This window comes from Triturus cristatus, chromosome 2_1 (genome assembly GCF_964204655.1).
Source record: "Triturus cristatus chromosome 2_1, aTriCri1.1, whole genome shotgun sequence".
Lineage (NCBI taxonomy): Eukaryota > Metazoa > Chordata > Amphibia > Caudata > Salamandridae > Triturus > Triturus cristatus.
The window spans coordinates 423,501,305-423,523,487 of NC_140581.1; the positions used below are offsets into that span (position 1 = coordinate 423,501,305).

Genomic DNA, 22,183 nt, shown 5'->3' on the forward strand with positions numbered 1-22,183 from the left:
AACCATCTCTCCCTCCTAGCTCTGTTTTGTTGTTTTTATTTTCCCTTGGTAGCTTGAGGAACTCTGTATGATTTATGCATGGGTGTCATGTGTTTCTTTTGTTCTGGACAAGGCTAGCTGTATGGCACTTGTTAGCTTTGGGTGTCTCAGAAACTAATTAAAGAGAGTTTTTAGGCACCCCCCCCAGCTGTGTTAAATATCATCTCCCACTCTTAATATTGAACCTCTGCTGCTTAGGATAGTGTCTCTATTCCCTTAAATGACAAGCCCCTTTTTATCTTATTATATGGACCTAATTGTGTCCTGCTGGCTCTTCATGTCTATTGGTAGGAACAGCACATTTGCTCCTTTCTTGTTGATTACCTACTCTTTATGTCCTTTTCTATTTCCACACCTCCGTTGAGCCGGGGCAAGGGTCCCTCCTTGTCCTTCCCCCCAGTTGTCCTTTATGAGGTCTCTTTGTAAGCAATTATTTTCCAGCCTTTCCTCTTCTCTCAGGCTAAAGCAGGAATGTCAGGTTGAAAAGAGACCGGAGGGAATGGAAAGGCCTCTCACTGCCTTTTTCGCTTGCTCTAGCTCCACTCAACACCTTGCTGTCTCCATGTGGCTACCATCAGAGCCAGTTCTACTCAAAGAGCATTTATCCAGCCTCTGACCTACAAGGAGGACCAAGCCCTCAAACCTTCGTCCTTCATCTATCACACTGGTTTGAAACGGCACTGCAGTAGTTGACAGGTCTACTTGCCTCAACCACTGTCTGGTGAACATGTATGTCAGACCGGGCACACCACAAAGTGCTCTAGAGGGATACATGATGCACACTTCAATTCGATTTTTGGACTACATGTTTGTGTGATCGACCATATTGAAGTATTTCTTTTTCGCATCACTGTTTCAGATTGTGTTTTTATGTTTTTATTGGGGTGGTTGCAGGCTGTTGATTAGCATTTCTTTATTAATAAAATATTTGTATCTTGTTTCATAGACAAACAACAAAAAGGGTACGTACTTAACCCAACAACAATACAAACATTTTGTAGAAGAGTTGCAGTATAATTTTAGCAATTACAAATGTCATAAGCAGGTACTTTGAGTCATCCAGACAGATACCCACAGTCATACAGGGGCCGGCAATTGTGAATCGTGGGACACTATTCCTGGACTGGTAGAGTCTCCCCACCATATTCCATCAATTCCATTTCATAATACTTTATTGAGGGACACCATATCTTATAAAATTTGCTCAAACGCCCTCTGTTCTTGTAGGTGATCTTCTGAGCCTCCATGTATATTTTCATTCTAGCCCTCCACTGCTGAAAGGACGGTACTTCGTAGGCCCCCTAATCTTTGGCCACATCTCTTTTTGCCACCATCGGGTCTAAATTACAGAAAAGGAGCTTGGTGCGTGGTAAATCCACATCTGTGGGTACACCCGAGAGAACATATTTAGGCTCTACTGGAAAGGACGCCCCATGATCTTTCCCAATTCTGACAGTATTGCTCGCCAGTATGGTTGTGTGAGAAGGCAATCCCAAAGCCTATGCAGGAAGGACCTCCTATTTCCCATACATCTAAAGCATTCAGGGGAGTCAGCTCTCCCAAACGTTTGCAATCGGGCTCGATCATAGTAGACTCGATGTAGAATCTTAAATTGCATGAGCCTCTCTTGGATGCATTGAAACCGCCTCCCAATCCATATCATCCAGGTCTCCCAGTTTGTTTTCTCATTTTCTCCTCCATTTCGTCAGTGAGTCATGCATGTTATTATTTTTCGTTTTATAGATATAGGAAACTGCCTTTTCTTCTATCTCACCCAGGAGCAGCCGACCTTCTAGTAGTGCATATTCGTGTATTTCAAGATGCGTACAGACCTTCTGCATTCCATGCATGTCTAAGCTGCGTGTTTTTGAAATACTACGTAACACTGAGTTGGTAATCATTCTGAAGGGAGCAGAAGGGTAAAAAAGAAATCCCCCATCTTCAAGAAGATCACCAAGTTTGAATTTCCCAATGAGGTCCCAGGCCCCAAACCTTCTTAACTTCCCAATATCCTTAAGCCTCACCTCCGTCCACAGCGGGGTCTCTCAGGTGTTTCTACTCGCCAATCCCATACGTTTCCCTCCTTTGGTCCAAACCTCTAGTGTCTCCAGGGTCGCTGGCAGCGGACATCTTGCTCCTTTTCCCCCATAAAGATGATGTAAATAAGACCTGCATTAGAACTGGGATCTTTCTAGCGCATACGTGGTATGGTCTCCGGTCCAATATCCCCAATCAGCTAAGTAGTACGCTTAGAGGTCTGCAAGGACAATACCATCATTGTATTGATTACATTGTATTGTCTTCATGTAGGAAGCTGGCTCTGTATATACTATACCAAAGTAAAGTATAGTGTGCACAGAGTCCAGTGGTTCCCCAAAGGCTTACAGAGGTGAATGTAGATAACACCTTCCTCTCTATTTGTGGTAGTGTGGGAGAGTAGTAAGGCTTTATCAGAGGGTAGTGTTAAGCTTTTATTGTACACACTCAGGCAAGAAATTATGTCACACACGCAAAGACCTAACTCAGACCAATTGTTTGTATAAAAAATATTTCTTTAGTTGTATTTTATTTTTAGAACCAAGCAGGACTTGGTACAGGTAAGTAAAGTTGTTCTTTTCAAAACAGGTTGATGAGAATATGCAAGTTGGATTAAATTGACTTTGTTACAGGTTTGTAAAACATTTAGGTTTATCATTTCTTTATTAAATTTCAAGCATATTTGGACTCACAAAAACCAAACATCTTGCACCCTTAGGCAGATAGCAGCTTGTGCATTTAATGAAACTCAACATCCCCCGCTCCCCTAAAACAAAACCCCCTCCCTTGCTCCCCCTTTCCTGCACCCCTTGTCCCCCCCCAGCAATATATTTATATGTGCCCTCTTGGGGTTCCGTCTGTGGCTGATTTGTAAGCCGTAACATTTGTAGATACTTGGGGCACGTGAGCTCTTTAAATTCTGAGGAGAGCATCTTTATGTATGGTTTCCATAGGTCTGGGAATGAAGTCCCTTGGTTAGCGAAGGAGAGAGAGAGATGCGCTCCATGCCTAAGACATTGCTATATGTGGTGTAGACATCCCGTTTGAGTAGCTAGGCGGACCGTACCCCATAACGCCAGGTTATGTTAAAGGGCTGCCCCAAGAGCCAGGCCTATCTGCTGGCTTCTGCGAGATTTGAAGGGGATCATGAGGGCATTGGGTAGGCCCAAGAGAATATAGGCCGGAAAGTGGGGAAGTTGTATATCAAAGCAAGCATCTATCTCATCGATGATGTACTCCTAGTAGCCAGCTTAGTTCGGACATTCCCATAGGATATGTGTTAAGGTTCCTTGAGCCCCGCACCCCCGCCAGCGGAGGGGTTCTTTTGCTGGATTCCCCTTATGGAGCATAACGGGTGTGAGGAACTAGTAGGTAGCTATTTTGATGGCTGTCTCAATACCGGCTACGTTTCTAGCTATGTGTGTGGCTCTGTAACAAATATCTTCCCACTTCCGCATTGTTAATTCCCGGCCCAACTCGAGTTCCCATCTTCGCTGACTGGGGGATTTAGTAGTTGTTGGGGGAAGCTTCAACAAATTGTATAGTTCCGTAATAAGACGGGTGTCTATTTATTTGGTTAGCATCCATTTCTCATAGGCAGTCAGGTAAAGCTGTGGTTGAGGGCGGATGGTTGGTTGCATCACCCAGTGCCTAATTTGCTGATATCTGTATCGTTCTCTCTCGGGGAGACACTACTGTTGGCGAAAGTCCTCACATGTAAGGGGGCCATTTTCGTTGAAAAACTGTCCAATAGACCGTCTGCCCTCCCGGGTCCACATATATAAGATTTTAATTTCCATCCCAGCGGAGATATCGGGGTTTGCCACTATGGGTGTCAGAGGAGATGGGAACGTCGTGAGAGCCTTCTTCTCAGCTACCTTATCCCATGTCACGAGGGAGTCTGTATAACCAGCGAGAGCTGGAGGTTTGGGGGACGGGGACGTCTGGGGAGAAAGGGGATCCTTCACAGGGGCACCCCGGCCAAGGCCCTGTCTATGAATAACCAGTGCTTCTCAGATTCAGAGCAGGACCATTCCACAAAGGAGCGTATCTGAACTGCATAAAAAAGGTTCTGAAGATTTGGAATCCCCAATCCACCCTCCCCAGGGGTCTGTAGCTTAGTTTGCGGCGCAACCGAGGTCTCTTGTCAGCCCAGATAAATTGCTCTGTCTTGTTGAAGTGAGTGTATAGTACCTGGTGAGGGCTCCAGCAGTAATGTCTGGAAAAGAAACAACATTTTAGGTAATATTGTCATTTTTATCGCCGCTATACTGCCTATCCAGGACAGCTTGTATGATTTCCAGCGGCTAAGATGTGCCCGTATTTGCTGTTGCAGCGGGGCGTAATTCAACGATGCAGTGTGTTGTGGAGAAGCGGCAAGCTTTATTCCCATGTACGGAATCTCAACCCTTGGCCATTGGATGGGATATGCCTCGCGCAGGTCACCCAATGTGGGAGCCTTAAGTGAGAGGCTGAGGGCCTGTGATTTTTGGATGTTTATTTTAAAGCCTGCCCCTTGAGAGAACCTCTCCAGGTCCTCCAGAAAATTTGGGAGGGAGACCTAGGGGCCTCCAGAGATGCAATCACATCATCTGCCTATAGACGTGGGGTATGCTTATCCCCACCGAAGCTCACTCTTGCAATGTGTGGATAATCGTGCACCCTTTGAGCCATGGGCTCCATGTAAAGTGCGAACAGAAGGGGGGAAAGAGGACACCCCTGTGTGGCCCCCCTCCGAATTGGGAAGGGAGTGCATGTGTAGCTGTTCGCTCTGACAGAAGCCGTCGGATTGGTGTAACTACTGAATACCCATTGTATAGATCTGTCGGGCAGTCCAAAATGAACCAGGGGTTTTTTTTTTAAGTAGGTCCAGTGGACTCTGTCAAATGCTTTCTCAGCGTCCATAGAATAACATGCGTTCGGTATCGAACCTCTTCGCTTAATCTATAATGTGCAGTAGCCTCTTCCTGTTGTCCGCACATTGGCGGCCTGGGATAAGTCCTGCTTGATCGGGATCAATCAAACCTGGGAGAAGAGGGGACAGCCGGGTTGCCAAAATTCTAGTGAATAATTTAAGGTTTGTATTGAATTAAGACATCGACCTGTAGGAGGCACAAAGTCTCTTGTCTTTCCCGGGCTTGGGAATCACCACCACAGAGGCCGCTAACATAGATTGGGGAATCTGCTAGGAGGTCCCAATAGCGTTAAACACTGGTGAGAACTGGTGGCAGGACCTGGCAAAACGTCCTGTGGAAAAGGGCTGTGAACCCATCCGGTCCAGGGGATTTTAATAGTTTCTCTCTAGTGATGGCTGTGATGACCTCCTCGATCTGAATGGGAGATTCTAGAGTATTAGCCTGGTCGGGTGTCAGCTTGGCTGTGGCCACCCCCTGCAGGTATCTGGATGGTGCCTCATCTGTTAGTTTCGGCTCCTCGTAGAGCTCTGTGTAATATTGGTGGAAAGCATCAGTAATCTGCTGGTCTGGCTCCCTAAGCTCCCCCATCGGTCAGTACACCGAGGCAATGCCGCCGGCTTGTCTCTGCATTCTCAATCTATTGGCCAGCAATCTCCCACTCCTGTCGCCTCCCGCAGAGAAAGTGTGTTGTAGCCTAAGCGCCGCCTACTCCGCTCTGTCTATGTCTAGCACTGCTAATTGGGTGCGTGCTGCCTCTAACTGCCTCGAAACCGTCGGGCTCCTGTGTTCTGGTAAATATGCTCTAGTTCTTGCACTTGAGCCATAAGAAGGTGCCTCTTCTCCCTTCGCGATTTGTTATAGAAAGCTGCAACGGCTGTGAATTCCACCCTTACTACCACTTTCAAGGCGTCACAGAGGGTGCTATTGAAGTCTCGGTATTATCACCGATCTTGAAGTAATCCTGTATAGTTTTAGTGATTCTCTCTACCACCTCAGGACAATACAGCAGCTTATCTCTCAGGCGCCACGTGAGGGGTATTGGCGACTGGCAATCTAAAATCGACCGTCACTGCTGAATGGTCGGGCAGGGTACGGGGAGTATATCCACCCGTGACGTACGACCTGAAGGTATGAGTACCTAACAGGTAATCTATTCTGGCATAAGTTTTATGAGAGTGGGAGTAAAATGTGTAGTCCCTGGCAGTGGGATGCACGTCTCTCCAGATGCTAATTTCTGCTACTGCTGAATGGATACATTTCTCTTGCTTATCGTTTGGGGCATAAATGGATTCGATAGTGAGAGAGTATGAGCCCACCTGGAAGGAGTGCGCTAATAATCTACCTTTGAGCTCGGCTTGTTTAGGGCCCAGTTTCTCAGGAAATGAGGCTGAAAGAAGAATAGCTACTTCCGCTGATTTAGTGGGAAGAGAAGAGAAGAGAATAGCTACTGGGGAAACGCTTTAGAGTGAAGCCGGTTCGTGTCTCCTGGGAGAAGATGGGTCTCCTGGAGGAGGCAGATATGCGCACCTGAATTCTCTAGACTGGATTATTAAGCCCTTTAACATTTAGGGTAACTATCTTAAGTGTCTGAGGCATCTGTACCCATGTGGTGCACAACTGGGAGGATACCTTGTAAGGTGAGGGGTAATGGCGCTATGTTAGCGGAGCAGGGGGAACTGCTTCGCGGGGTGATTGGGCTACCAGACCATGAAGCTAATGGACGCATTCGGGGAGCGAAGGAGAGGAAAACACCCACAAAACAGAACTTAAACAACAAACAAACAACATATTAAGTACGGTCGTAATGTCCTGGGTGGTCAAAACCATGGGAGGAGGGTGGAAGCGGCTTGGTACATCCCACCTCTCCGCCCCACCTCTGCCCACGGTCTCTGCAAGGTGCTGGCATTGGGCCGCAGAGGCCCCGGTTGACTCTGGGGACATCAATTTAAGTGAGATAAGGATCTGCTCAGGTCGGGCCGGTCAAGTCCTCCCCCAGGGAAGCCAACACCGCCTCTCTCTCTTTTGCCATAGTCTTTGGGTCTGGGTGGAGCGCTGTGCGACTGGAGCCCGCCGTCCTCCATCTATTCCTGTTGTGGCCTTTGAGCGCTCTATCAGGACGTGTTGGGCTTACAGCAAGCTCCTCATCAATGTTCAGTAGTTGGCATTCCTTCTTAAGTGTCGGATGTGGTGACCTTTCCCCTCGTGGAGAAAGATGAGGCGGAAAGTATGTCCCCAGGAGTATGGGATCTTATTGGCTCATAGATTCGATGTGACTGGTCTGAAAGATCTTCGTTTTTGCAGAGTGGAAACCACCAGGTCTTGATAGAGGATAAGTGGAAGTCCTTGGTAGCAGATGGGGTGGGAATCTCTGGCTTTTTGCAATATGCGTTCCTTCGGTTGAAAACTGTGGACGCAAGTGAGGATATCCGCTGGATGAGCAGGCAAGGGTCTCTTCGGGCTTACTCGGTGTACTCGATCCAGTTTGATCTCCATGTCTTCAGGGCCTTCCAATAATGATCTAAAGAGACTCTCGATGAAAAGGGCGATGTTCTTGCCTTCTGCTCCGTGCGAGGCTCCCCAGATGCGGATGTTGTTGTGCCGAGAACGGTTCTTCAGGTCCTCGGTGTGCGCCTGAAGATCGAGATGCTGATCTCGGAGGCAAATGACTTCCAGTGTGTCCACGTCCTTTGTCACCTCGCGGAGCTCCTGGAATCTCTCTGTTTTCATAGATTTAAAATCCTCTTATAGCGTGGCAAAAAGGGTTTCAGTTAAAGAACGTGTGAGCGGGGCCTCCGTTTCACCCAGTTACGTCACAATCTGTGCCTCTGATGTTCCGGCACCGGTCGATTTGAGCAACAGATCTTTTACTGAATGATCCTTTTTCCCCTTCAGCGCAGTCATGTTGGAGGGCGCGCCGGCCAGCGGGGCCCTGCGAGCCGATCCTGGGAGACGGCTGCCGTGCAGGCAACAGTGGCACCCCGCCCGGGCACCAGACACGTGTCCAAGGGCTCGGACTGCCCAACGGGGTACCACCCTTAGCATGCGGAGACGCGCAAGCCCCGGTCCCCTTGCCGTCCTGTTCCAGAAGCACTCCGAGGGGAAGTAGGTCGCAAGTCACAAAAAGCTAACGAGCCGCCAGCCCAGTGTTCCAGCTGTCGCCGGTACTGTTCGGTTTCGAGGGGGGCTGTGGGTGTACTCGTGGTCCAGAAGGGGCTCGGTATGCTTTGTTCTTTTAGCTCAATTCTGCCCCCCTCAGCTCTTCGGGTTACATTCTCCCAGCCCTCTACTCAGTGGTGTAGGCCAGCTTGCCATCTCGCTCTCCTGGTCGGTGGAGGGGTCCGCTACAGGTCAGTTTATGAACCCTGAGGCTGTCTGAGGGGCGCCTGGGGCCTGGCCCTGCGAGTAATTCAAGGTTGTTCTTCTGGGGCGGTACGTTCTCCAGCACCCGGCAGCCACCAGCACCTGTGGTCTCCCGAGGCGATCTAGTTAGCCGGGAAAAGGCTCTGCTCCAACCTTAGTCCGGACCTGTGTTGCGGGGAATGTGTGGTCCTCTATTTCCTTGGAAAACCACAATGCTTATGTTCCCAGCTGAAAACTGTCTCCTTTTATTGCAGAGTGGTCGCCTCAGCCCCTTTCTGGCACCCCCCCGGGATAGCCGCCTTCTCACCTCGGGCAGGGTTCCCTGCAAGGTTCTGCAGGCCGTCTGCCAGGCCTGCCTCGCTGGTGCTTTGCTGCCGGCCAGGCCCAGCTCCCGCCTGTCGCCAGGCTTTTTCTCGAGCCCCCTGTGTCTCGCGGTCGGGAGGAGCAATCTCTCCAAGCTATGTTGCCTTTTTAGGCTCCGCAGTCTTGGGTGACGCTCTCCCTCAGGCAACCAGTTAAACTCAGCGGGGAGCGTCTTCTCTGGCCCTTCACTGAAGCTCCTCGGCCAGGCCTCGCTAAGCCCGATCTCTCCCTTGCTTTGCGAGCGAGCGTATGTCAATTCTCTTCTTCCCACAGTGCCTAATTTTGATGGCCGTCGGCTCAGGCCGCCGCGCAAATGCTGTTTCCGGACCCCTCGGCCCCACTTCTCTAGTCTATGTCCGTGGGCCCAGTCGGCAGGACGGAACGACGAGCAGGCACGTCCTACTTGGTCGCCATCTTGGCCACGCCCCCTGTAAAACATTTAAAGACAGTTGTCATTATGTTGTAAGTGCTTTGTGATTACGTTTGAGGTTACTTTTTAGAGTACCTTTGAGATTACTTTTTCTACTCTGTGTGGTATGCCTAGATATCACACTGGGACATTTCCTAGACAAAGGTAAGCAAACCACTTTAACATTAAAACACAGTTGCTTGGGTTTCCATACAAACACAGTGAACACTTTAACAGGAAAAACAGTCAATGCAATCCTATAGGAGAAAATGTGGTTATCGGTTTGCAGGTAAGCAATTGGTTTTGAGAGTCGAGTTTCTGGGGTGAGAACAAGGGTTTCCCCAGGGTCAAAAATGCACTCAAAGAGCACCCTCAGCGGCACTAGGGCGGCTGGTTGCAGAGTGCCCAATGTTAGTCTATGGGGCCAAGGGGTGTCGGTTGGTGGCTCTCGAGCGAGCCACTGGGTTGTGGGAGAAAAGCTCCTAGGGTTAAGCTCAGGGCAAAGGGGGATCAGAGTTAGTACAGAAGGTGCACCCACAGCGGCACAGGGGTGGCCATTTGCAGTGTGCTGAGTTAGCGTTGGGTGCCCTGTTGTTTTCAATGGGCGATTTCTGGTCGGAACAAAGACTCCAGGCTCTGGCAGGGAGGGTTTCTGGAGGTGACTACCGGCTGGGGAGGTAAGATTGGATGCAAGGGGGTGCCTGGACACCGTTGGTTGGAGGGGTGTCTTTAGGCGTTGGACTTTCTTACCAGCTCCGGTTGCGTTCGGGGAGGACCCTCCAAGTAGAGGCTGCAGGCATCGTTGGGAGGCTTGAGGTAGGTCAGGGATCACCAGATCCTAGGTCCGGTTCCGCTTGGGGGACCTCCTCATGGTGTTGGGCAACTCAAACGTGGCCTGTGGGTGTCGGGTGTAGAGTAATGCAGACTCGCAGATTTGGCCCGAGCTGGAGTCTGGATCTTGAGCAAGTCCATTGCTCACAGGAAACAGTCTTTGTAGGCAGGGCAGGTCCTCCAGGTTCTGGGGGGGGGGGGCTGCTGGACATGCCGGGGTTCCGCTGCAGCAGGTCAAGGTCAGGACAGGCGGGTAGGGCTGGGGCCAAGGCAGGTGGTGTCCACCTCTTTTTTTTTCAGCATGGCTCTTCGATTCTTTTTCTTCTTGCTTGTCTGTGGAGGCAAGGTTTGAGGTCACCCCTAAATACTAAATTTAGAGCGTTTCAGGAAGGTACAGGCCGGGACCAAAGGGTCCCTTCCTTGTACACCCCTATTATCCCACCCTCCAGTTGGAGGAGGGATAAACCTCTCTCCGGTTGGCTGGGTCCCCCAATCTTCAAGATGGCGGGGACCTCACCTCCTCCACCTGAGGTGAGGAGTATCAGAGGTGTGCACACCTCTCCTCCTATCTTGGTTTTCCCGCAGATTCTCTCTCCCAAAGTGGGAGTCAGAACCGGTGAGGGCCAGTTGCTGGGAGCAGCAAAAGTCAGGGTCAGCTAACAAAGGGGGCAAGCCTTTGAAGCTTCTCCTTTGTGTAGGGTTACATAAATCCCAAGATATTGGAAGCCCTCCTTATTTATCTGCAATCTCCCAGGAAGGGCAGATATATCCAGTTCCCTCCCATTGGATACAGACAGAACTGCTTTATCGAAACTTATTTTATATTCTACAGAGGTGCCCTAATTTTCAAACACCACCGGGATCGTATCTTCTAGTCGGGTGACATACAAGATGATATCATCTGCATATAACGAGATCTACTCAAGCTCAGTGGTAGCCTCTGTGGCCCAATAGCCTTTAATATCAGGATGATCGTGAACCATGCAGGCCAATGGCTCTAGCATAAGGGCTAACAGGAGGGGGATAGCAGACATCCCTGTTGCATCCCCCGTCCAATGGAAAATTCAGAGGAGAGGGTTCCATTTAATCTCACCGCTGCCGTCGTCACCCGATACAGCATTGCTATCCAGGCCAGAATTTTGGGGCAGAAACCAAATCTTTTAGGGTTTGCATCAGAAATAGCCAGTGCACTGTATCAAAGGCCTTCTTGGCATCTAGGGAGAGGAATACACGTGGCTCCTGTCGGGAGTGGGCAACTGCCAAACAATTATGGAGTCTGTGGAGATTAAATCTAGTGGACCTCTGTGGCATAAAGGCCAACTGGTTCCTATGGATCAGGGGAGATATAACTCCTATGAGCCTCATGTCCAACACCATTGCCAAAATCTTAGTCTCCACATTGAGTAGTGAGATCAGGCGCTAGGAGCCACAACTCGTCGCTGGCTTCTCCTACTTGTGGATTACTACTATTGTAACACTAACTGTGTTGGTCCTCAGCCAGAGGGCGCACGCTGTTAAACCCCTCATAGTATCTCACAAATTCCTCTGCTATTCTCTCATCAGAGATATAGGATTCACCTCTGCCACCCATAATGCTATGCACCCAACGGGCCTCCATCTTCCGCATTCCCGCCTTGTCACCCTTGTCATAGAGGCAGTATTGGGAAGGCAAGCCCTACAGAATGTTTTGAGGACTAGGCTTCTAACATTACCAATACAGGTCTACAGGGCTCACTGGAAAAACACACCGCCAAGAAGCAGTGTATGTCGTTTGTGCCAATACCACATAGAGTCTGCGGACCTGTGTTGAAGAAACTACAAAAGAGAAGACTCTGAAGCCTCCGGAACAGCTAAACCCTGACATCCGAAGTCACCACTGCACCCTTTGCCTCCGGCCCGAGTCGAAGTGGGACACCGGTGTCAGCAAGGTCCTCCAGAGCTCAAGTCGATCGTGGTTTCACCCTTTCTGGACTCCTCAACGTCACCCACAGCTTCTGCATGCAGGCCCCCTTAACCTCTGACACCTAAGGACACACCTGCACCTGTTACCTCTGTGCCTTGGAGACGAAGACGAAGGAGTCCCCCTTCCTCCCCCCCCCCCCCCCCCTTCGCCCCTGAGCATCGCAAAGCCTGAGCACACTTGCTTGTTCAGCCCGACTGGCCTCCTGGCCAGAGCCTGCAGCCTCTTTCCGCAGTGACTGATCTCTATTGAAATATATGGGCTCCTGAAGTTGTTTTGCACCCTGCACTCGCACACCACCGTGCTGCCGGTGATGTACTGCTGGTGCTGCCTTGGACCTTGCCCAACCTTTACCTTAACTCCTGGAGTTTGGTCTTGTAAGTCGCTTTACTATAGCTGTTTGCAGGATTTGTTCTTCCTTTCATAGGATAACACTGCAGAACTCCGAAATTGCAGTGTGCACTTTTTAAAGTGAAAAGAATTTATATTTAAAAACATATTTACCTGAACCATTTTTCTCTAATGCCTAAACATATATAAGGATACTCCTTCTTTATTAACCATTGTGTGTATTTGCAAATGTCTTTCACTCCTCTGTGTTAAACCTAAGGCCGCTCATCCACTCTACCCCCTCATAGAGCACTTTGGGACTGCATAGCAAGCCCCTTTCCTCTCCGAGGGGAACCCCTGGACTCTTTAAACAGTATATCAGATTCTTGATATATCACATGAAGGGACAGCTTCGTACAGACCTAGGCACAAGCTCAGAAAATATACCTATATCAAATGTGCTATGAATAAACAAATATTTCTTTATCCATTCACCCACTGATAAACTATACCCGTCGTTCTTAATGTTTTCATTTCTGTTGACCCCTACTGAGTCATTATTGGAAGTTCGTGGCTCCGACCTAAGCAATTTCCTAACAATGCACACAGCTACAAAAACAATCATACATCAAACTAATGCACAAATTGGGGAATATTTTCTTTACTTCACAAACATAAAAATACAAAAATCGACATTTTTATTTTAATGGGAGGGTTTGTATTTGTTTATGAAATAAAACGCGATATGCTGAACGCTAATATATCACTGTATTTTTTACTTTTTTTGCTCCGACTGTATTCTTTCTTTTTGTTGACACATCCTAGTGCTTCAATTGAGGCCACCAAACATCCATTATGCAGTTTGCTGTCTTTGGTTTGCTTGCACGATTCAAGCCAAGGATACCAAGTTAATTTTGCAGTTTCCAATTTCAAATTCCTTCACATGTAAAGAGTTTCAATTTTCCTTTTTTATGTGACTATAATTTATTAATCTGTAATATTGTTTAATTTTCTAAACAGTTGTGGACCCCCTGAGCTATCCCAAACGACAAATAGTAAGAAATATATCCTAAATTCCACACACATGAATAGTGCCTCATATGTTTTGCTTTGTGATAAACTGCCCTGGGCTGATATTATTTCAGCACTTGGAGCTCATAGCCCTCATGCTTACAGAATGCACACGTCGCCTGTTATCTGTTCATTGCGGGACCCCAGGGTTATAATTATTTGGGGCACTTGTCCATCTTTCATAGTCACGTGTGAGCAAGGTGGGGCGCTTAACTGACACTATTTTGAGGAATCCTACCTGGCTGCCGATAGCTCGGGTCCCGCTCTGGTCCCGCCGAAGGTCTCTCCCCGCTGCCGCGTCCTTTTCCAGCAGCGCGGCCGCAGTGCGGGAGGGAGAAACTAAACTACACTACCCACGAACCTTTGCGGCAGGAAGCCGTCATCGGGGGATCCCTTTTCGCGCCAGGAGGCGTTTAAAGTTGAGAGGTCTTCCCCGGTGGAGTGGGCGCTTAACTGACACTATTTTGAGGAATCCTACCTGGCTGCCGATAGCTCGGGTCCCGCTCTGGTCCCGCCGAAGGTCTCTCCCCGCTGCCGCGTCCTTTTCCAGCAGCGCGGCCGCAGTGCGGGAGGGAGAAACTAAACTACACTACCCACGAACCTTTGCGGCAGGAAGCCGTCATCGGGGGATCCCTTTTCGCGCCAGGAGGCGTTTAAAGTTGAGAGGTCTTCCCCGGTGGAGTGGGCGCTTAACTGACACTATTTTGAGGAATCCTACCTGGCTGCCGATAGCTCGGGTCCCGCTCTGGTCCCGCCGAAGGTCTCTCCCCGCTGCCGCGTCCTTTTCCAGCAGCGCGGCCGCAGTGCGGGAGGGAGAAACTAAACTACACTACCCACGAACCTTTGCGGCAGGAAGCCGTCATCGGGGGATCCCTTTTCGCGCCAGGAGGCGTTTAAAGTTGAGAGGTCTTCCCCCGCGTCGCGGGACGCGCGCGGGACACGCCGGGCTAAGCCCGGGCAAAGGGCGGGCCGTTGTGTGGCCGTTAGGAGGCCGGAGGAGGTCGGGTTGGGCCACCCCCCTTGAGTGCATCTGCGGACAAGGAAATTGCAAGTATAATCAGGACATGGTCAGTTACAAGCTATTATTGAGTGCTCAACGTGGTTGTTAGACTATTGATCCCATTGAGGCGCGGTGGTATTGTTTCCCTTACAAAAGTCACTTTTTATTTCTGTTTTGCCATACTATTGCATTATTGGTTGATTTTGCTCCCTTGGTATTTTCTTTGTATTCCCAAGTATACTAGTAACTGCTATCATTGCTATGCCAAAAGCAAAAGTAACAATGGACAATTATCTGGTTAAAAGGGTCAGCCTGATTAATAGCGAAAGACGTAAGTCACTAGGGAAGGAGCCCTCGGTAGATAATTTTGACAATCTGGAGCTATGTATAAACGATAGTGTCCACAAGCTAGCCACAGGGGACTCTGTAATTGATGTTATTCCGGTGGGGATGTCGACCCATAGTATTGTGGGCAATGAGGCCGCTACTTCAAGTCAAGACCTAGTGGAACCCTTAAGTGAGTCTGAATCACCTCCATCCCCCCCAAAAAGAGTAGTTAGGAAATGTAGAAAGCCTCATCCCAAGAAGAGTAGCGTGCACCAAAAGGTACTACAAGATCAACCTCGGAGAATTACCGTGGCTCATGCTAAAACACAGACTCCCACTGAGGCTGAGAATTCCACACTCTCAGAGGTTATAGCAAAAATTCTAGAAGATAAACTAGTTCTTATGATTAAACCTCTGGTTGATAAAATTGAGACTCTGACAACAGAGGTATCGAGGCTGGGTGGTCATGAACAGTTACTTGAAAGGGAAGACTACCCTTGACTTATAGATTCTTCAAAATCCGAATGTGTGTGTTTCCCCACGAACCTTTGGGTGACATACAAGGCAAAGTAGGTATTCGTATTTGAGCCACCTGGAGACCAAGAGTCCACAATCACCCTGATGCAGAAAGAGTTGAATGCCAACAAACAATTCATTGTAATGTTCGTCTCGTGAACTATCAATATTACTATCACCTACTCTAGTATGGTCTTTATGCTGTGTGTGCCTCTTAAGTAGAGAGGTTCTGGGAGAAAAGAGTGATTTTTTTTTTTTTTTCCTGTCCTGTCCTTTTCAATCTGATAGCAGTTCAGTTGCTGTTTGTCAGTGCAACCAGGTGAGTCTGTGCTGCACCACTCTGTGGCCACAGTTTTTTATAACTGTCCTGTGCCCCCCCCCCCCCGCCCCCCCCAAGGCTCTTCATGCTTTTCCCCTTGTTTTATGCTGCCTTTTGTGATGTCATATTTTTTGTATTTTTAGATTGCATTTTGCATGTAACTTTCAAGTAAATCCTGATGTTTTTCAACTATGTGATTCTGGCATGCATTTGCCGCATGTGCACATCTTTAGCATTTTGGTTTTTGCCTGGACAGACATTTTTGCAGGCTACATGGATCCCATTTAAATCTATGCTGGCAGCTTTGCACCGTTTTGTAAGACTGCCACTGACCTGCTACAGCAAAGATTACGCCTCTGAGCGTGGGGGGAGGAGATGATGCAATACATGGGGTAGTTTGTGGTAAGCGCATTCAGTAGGGTGGTTGGAGACAATAATGGAGGAAAGACTAAAAGTGTCTGAGCCATTGGACAGGACAGTGACATTAACAGACACAAATAGACATTGACCTACAGGATTTTGTGCAGTTGAAAGTGCTCAAGAACAACTAATGTGCATATGGAGTTAGGAAGAGGCCAGTGCGCTATAGTTTCAGTCCTATATATTCACCAGTGGTTGTCAGCAATGAGTACTTGGGTTAAGCCACAAATATGCAAAGCCAATTGTTCAATGGATTGATGGATTATCTATATTTATATAGAACAGCTATATTCACATAATTGTAGTTGTAAATGGAGCACTGCACCCACTAATAACAAAGACTTATTTTTATATGGTGCTTTATACCGCACTTGTGCCATTTCTAATGCTCAAAGTAGCAGAAGTTACTATTGCCTACTTTACGGTGCTCAGTATTCTGACCTTGGAGTGATGGAATGCTTGGACTGTCTTGCCGAGATTCGATTTTATAGCCTTGTGATCATCTCAGGGAATGTTCCCCTCTGTGTATCACTTTTGTTCATTCCCATAGTTCAATTCTATTCTTTATTCAGTCACAGGAAAATGGATCATAAAAGAGCAAATCATAAAGTACAATATACAATAACAATAGTTAAAACATGGTTAAAAAAGATCACAAATCAGGGCATTCCCCTAGTTATTACTATGCCCTATTAGCAAATGCATTGAAAATAATATTTAACTTATCAAGTATAACCCCAGACAAAATAATTAACGTGACTATCTATGCACGAGCTGACTTGGACATGGAACAAATATGGGGCAGTCAGACAAAACAGCAAGATTCTGGTTTCTAATTTGTATGATTCAAGGCGTGGTGGATGTACTCTTTTTCTATGTTTGCCACCCTCAATAATGAATCTCTGATTATCAAAAACCAATGAAGAAGTGATATTGTGAAATATTTGTGCCTTCTGTTTTGTTTCTTTTGATGTACCAAGATGTCATATGCTTGTGATTTAGTCTAATTGTTGCGTTAGCATTCTAGCTCTGTGTGCCGGGGCTAATGTTGTCTTACATTTACTTTGATACTCTTGAAAGGGCTCAGGTGTTGAACTAAACTGAACTGCAAATGTTCTGGCACAAATAAGCGAGCTGGTGAGTGACAAAGATTTTGCTGGATGAGTCACTAAAATGGAAGTGGTGGAAGATGAATGGCGACTTGCGAAGACGGTGCCACTGCATCTGAATTGCAGACAGAGAGTCGGCTATAAAGAATTGGGAACTTGAAGAGAGGAACACATCCAAGCACCATTGCAACCTCGATGAGGATGGAGTTAGATTACAAGTCTACCTGGGGACCCTTATCTAAGTTATCCTGGCTGCATCAGAAAGAAAACCTTAGGGAAAATAGACTGATCACTACTAATGTTCACCGTGCCTCGATACGTACATAAATAGCCCTGGTGATAATAAAAAACTCCATTTACAGAGAGCACACAATGATAGTGGCAAACAGAAGTCTTCTGGTTGTTAAGGAGCATGCTTTTGTGATAGAAACCATGACAGGAATGCATTTGTATATTAAGATGATGGACTATGACAGTTTGCATTAGGGGATACCAGACAATAAGCTGCTTGTCTCAATTTATTTTTCACAGGAAATAACATCAATAAAGAAAAAAGTAAGCAATCTTTGTATAGATTTCAACAAAAATCTTAATGAGGAAAATACATTCCTTATTTTCACAAAGGACGCACTTGGTGAGTATTTTTCCAGATGTATCATTTCATCTACCAGCAGCATACGTTTATAAAGTGAGAATTGTTAGTTAACATGCTCCATCATATTTTTATGAGTTTGCTTTTCTAATGTTTTACGTTACTGCAGCACAGAGAAAAGTGATAACGTTTGCAACATACATGCTCTGACGAGTGGAAGGTCTTTAGGAAAAAATTAAAGAAGAGCCATTGAATTCACATGACATCCTTTTGCCCTTGTAAGTGCTTAGACAATTGTGTGTAATGCAGGGGTGGTAGGCTGCATGGTGTAATAGAAAAAGAAGTATTAAATCCTCAGGCATGCAACAGATAGAAGCCGACCACATGCAAAGAATGCTGTGTGCCCCTCACGATAAAGATCCAGCTTACCAACCGGTGTGAGTCTTTACAAGGGCCGGCGTTTTGTCTACATTTTGGAGTGAGAGAATAGACATGGACATTTTCCCTCCAAATTCATGGCATGTTTAATAGCAATGAAATTCTATCGACACGATACCTAGGATGGCAAGTATCAGTTGCTTATTTTTTTATTTTTTTTTTTTATTTTTTTTAAAAAGTTTTTATTGAACAGTAAAAAGGATACAAGCATGGGCCTACAACCACCAGGGCCGGCCGCTAGAATCAAAAAGGATCGCACAGTGTTAAAGTCATTAACCGGCCCATGGGGCCCAGCCCATTACAGAAGCTCCGGTTACACATAAGGGAATCAGGATACATACATTTAACATAAATAACAACCAAAAAACAAAAGGCGAGGCGTAGTGACATGAAGTGGGCGTCAGACTACAGCAGGGGGACTTCACATCCGACCACCAGATGGCGGTCAAGGGGAAGGAGGACTAAGAGGTCAGGGGGGGTCACGGGTGAGCCAGGTCTACACTCGGATATTCCAAATACGCAAGGAACCATCACGGGTCAGGGGGACAAGGCAACCTCGGAAGTGTCCACCAGGGGGGGAGCACAGATATTCCCCCGATACTCATTCCATTGCCCCCAGATTCTGCCCCATGCCCCCGGTTTACCACGAGCCACATACACAGTCTTCTCCCTGAACATGCACCAGTCCATGTTCTCCATCCATACAGACACGGTGGGAGGCCGCTGGGAACCCCAAAGCTGCGCTATATCTCTCTTGGCAATCATGTTCCCCAGGGCCGCCCACCGAGTCTGGGCCGCGTTATAATCATTGGGCTCCCACACATTCAGAACACAGCGACGCACCTCCGGCAACAGAGCAACCCCGGTGACTCGTCCCATAACCTCATGCACCCGGCGCCAGTATTCCACCACCTCGCGGCACTCCCATAGGATGTGGAGAAAGGTGGCACTAAGCCCACAGCCCCGCTTACAGAGCCCGTCGTCAGAAAATCCCATCGAAACCAAACGGGGACCCGTCACGTAAACCCGGTGGAGAATCTTAAGCTGGACCAGACGGAGACGGGCCGGGATGGCCACCTCCTTAGGGGACGACAGTGCGGACTGCCAGTCCTCGTCGTCCAACTCCACCCCATCTCCCGTCCATGCCTCCCGAACACGCACCAAGAGGTCAGCCCGATTATTAATCAGCTTTTTATAAATTAGAGAGATAGTACTGTCGGGCACGTGACCATCGAGTATGCGGTCCTCGAGGGGCGAAGAAGCCGGGACCTTGGTCCCTTCCCCAAAGACAGAGAGCAGGGCATGCCGAACCTGGGCATAGCGGAAGAACTCCCTTTCAGTAAGCTCGTATTCGCTCTGGAGCGCCGCGAAGGTTTTAACCGCGCCCTTAACCCATAAGTCTCCCACTCTGCTAATACCGATCGTGTCCCAGTGCTCAAAGCCTTTCGTAGTCCAGAGGCTACCCAATCGGTCAGAGGCGAATAAAGGAGTAGCACACGTTAAACGCTCACTCCAGCCCATGGCTACATTAGCTGCCTTCCAGATCCTTACCGCGATCTTGGTAGGGCCCGTAAGGGTCCTTCCAGCCAAGCGGGAGTAAAGCGCCCTATTATAGTTACCGCCGGGAAGCAGAAATTTATCCATCTCATACGCCGGGTTCAAGCCGGGCGCATACGTGGCGTGGTTAATGGCCGATAGTTGGGAGGCCCAATAGTACCTTCTAATGTCGGGGAGCGCGATGCCCCCGTCGTACCAGGGGAGAGTAAGCTTTGCCAGAGCAATACGCGCCCGCCCGTCCCACACCAGTCTCCTCTGCAGGCTCTCCACCTCCCGAAAGTAGGCAACCGGAATGACATCGAAGGAGTTCTGAAGTGCATAAAGGAATCTGGGAAGGGACATCATTTTAAACAGAGCTGCACGACCAAGCGGGGACAAGGGCAGCCTACACCACCGAGCCGTATCCTCCCTCAAACGCCGAAGTGGAAGCAGGAGGTTCTGCTCATAGCGAACCGCCGGGTCCAACGAAACGTACACCCCCAGGTATTTAAAGCCGGACAGAGATAGTTGGATCGGAAGCCGAGGCGGCAAGAGAGGAGGGCCACCAGAGATAGGATACACGCAAGATTTAGACCAGTTAATAGTCAGACCCGAATTTCTCCCAAAGGAAGTAAGGACATCAAAGAGAACATTAAGCGACTGCCGCGGCGAGGTGAGATACAAAAGAATGTCATCCGCGTACAACGAGACCCGGTCCTCGAAGCCCGGGGCCCACCGGATCCCTCTGATCGAGGGCTCCCAGCGGAGCCAGGCAGCGAGCGGTTCCAAGGCGAGAGCAAAGAGCAGAGGGGACAACGGGCACCCCTGCCTCGTACCCCTACCGAGAGCGAAAGGCTGGGAAACCCGCCCATTGACGACCACCTGAGCCATTGGACCAGCGTAAAGAAGCTTCACCCAGCCAAGAAATCCCTCCCCGAAGCCGAATTTGGTCAAGACAGCCCAGAGGAATGGCCACTCGATGGTATCAAAGGCCATCGTGACATCTAAAGAAACCAGTACGGCTGGTTCGGAGAGGTACTCCGCCCTAGCGAGGGCGCCGTGGAGGCGCCGCAGGTTAAGAGCGGTATTACGATGAGGGATGAAGCCACATTGATCCGGATGGATCAGATCACAGATAACGCTCAGCAAGCGAGTGGCGAGGACTTTAGCCAGTATCTTAGGCTCGGCGTTTAATAGAGAAATAGGCCTGTATGAGGCACAGCGGTCTCGTGGCTTACCATCCTTGGGGATCACGACTATAGTAGCCAGACGCTGGTCGGCGGGAAGGGAACCCGTTTCGAGGGACTCCTGGAACATACGACGGAGGAAAGGCGCGATTTTATCCGGGCGCAATTTGTACAACTCAATAGGGAGGCCGTTGGGACCCATAGCCTTGCCAGAGCGCAGGGAGCGAATCGCAGTTGCAATCTCGTCAACCGACAAGGGGGCGTCCAGCTGTTCACGGTCCTCGACGGACAAGCCGGGCAGGGCAATGTCCCGCAGCAGAAGGCGAGAGTCTTCCTCATCCCTATCAGTCACCGGAGAGTACACGGCCCGGAGGTGGTCAGCAAAACACTCCACAATCTCACCAGGCTCAGTCACACACTCTCCATCCGAACCCCGAAGCTCCGGGACCACACGATTCACTCTCTCCTTCCTGTCCAGCCAAGCAATCAATTTACCCGCCTTGTCCCCGGAGTCATATAGTCTACCCTGCTGCTCCCTATACATAGTCTTGGCAGCGTCAGTGACAAGAGACCTGTATTCAAACTGCTTCAAGCTGAGGGCATGGAGCCCTTCCGGAGTGACACCCGCCTCCAAGGCCGACTCCAGCCCCGATATGTCAGTCTCCAGCTTCACCACTGCCTCATTCTTGAGCTTCTTAGCCACGACTATCTGGGAGAGGGCTTGTCCGCGGAGCACGGTTTTAAAAGCTTCCCACAGGGACATTGCGGACGACACCGACCCCTCGTTTTCAAGGAAATATTGGTCAATCGACTTGACCAGGCTATCGCGAGTCGTGGGGTCTCGCAGGTACCAAGGGTTAATGGGAGCGATCCGCCCTGCAGACCGCGACCCGGTGTCAAAGAGCAGCCACAGCGGGGAATGATCAGAGATACCCCGCGCCAGGTGCCTAACCTCTCGAATCCGGGCAGTCTGAGCCGCGGGCATAAGAAAATAGTCTAATCTGGAAAGACTCCCATGCGCCCCAGAGTGAAAGGTGTACTGACATTGTGTCGGATGCATTAATCTCCAACTATCTACCAGACCAAAGGTCTCCAAGAGTCCGACGAGCCATGCCTGGGCAGCGGGGAGGGCCCTGGGCGGGTGACGATCCAGGTCACCCGAGACCACCGAATTAAAGTCCCCGCCCATAAGCAAAAGACTGTCCGGAAGTTCAAGCAGCATGCGACCCAAGTCCGAGAAGGTGGAGTTCTGGAGGCCCGGGGGAACGTAAACTGAGACCAAGGAAAGTGACTGCCCCTCCCACCTCCCAGTCAGAGCCACATAGCGCCCTCTATCATCCGTGACTACCCTAGTGATCTCTAACGGAAGTGAGGATCGCAGGAGAATGCCCACCCCTCTGGAACCAGTGGTGAAACCAGAATGG

General features: G+C 49.0%; 1 protein-coding gene across 1 annotated transcript in view; it reads left to right on the forward strand.

The window, feature by feature from the left end:
* The window catches only part of NLN (neurolysin), a 218,432-nt gene that overhangs the window by 64,269 nt on the left and 131,980 nt on the right, over positions 1 to 22,183 (forward strand). The window contains exon 5 of the mRNA XM_085631838.1: positions 17,538 to 17,640. Coding sequence (XP_085487964.1) covers positions 17,538 to 17,640 — 103 coding nt within the window. The remainder of the gene's footprint in view (positions 1 to 17,537; positions 17,641 to 22,183) is intronic.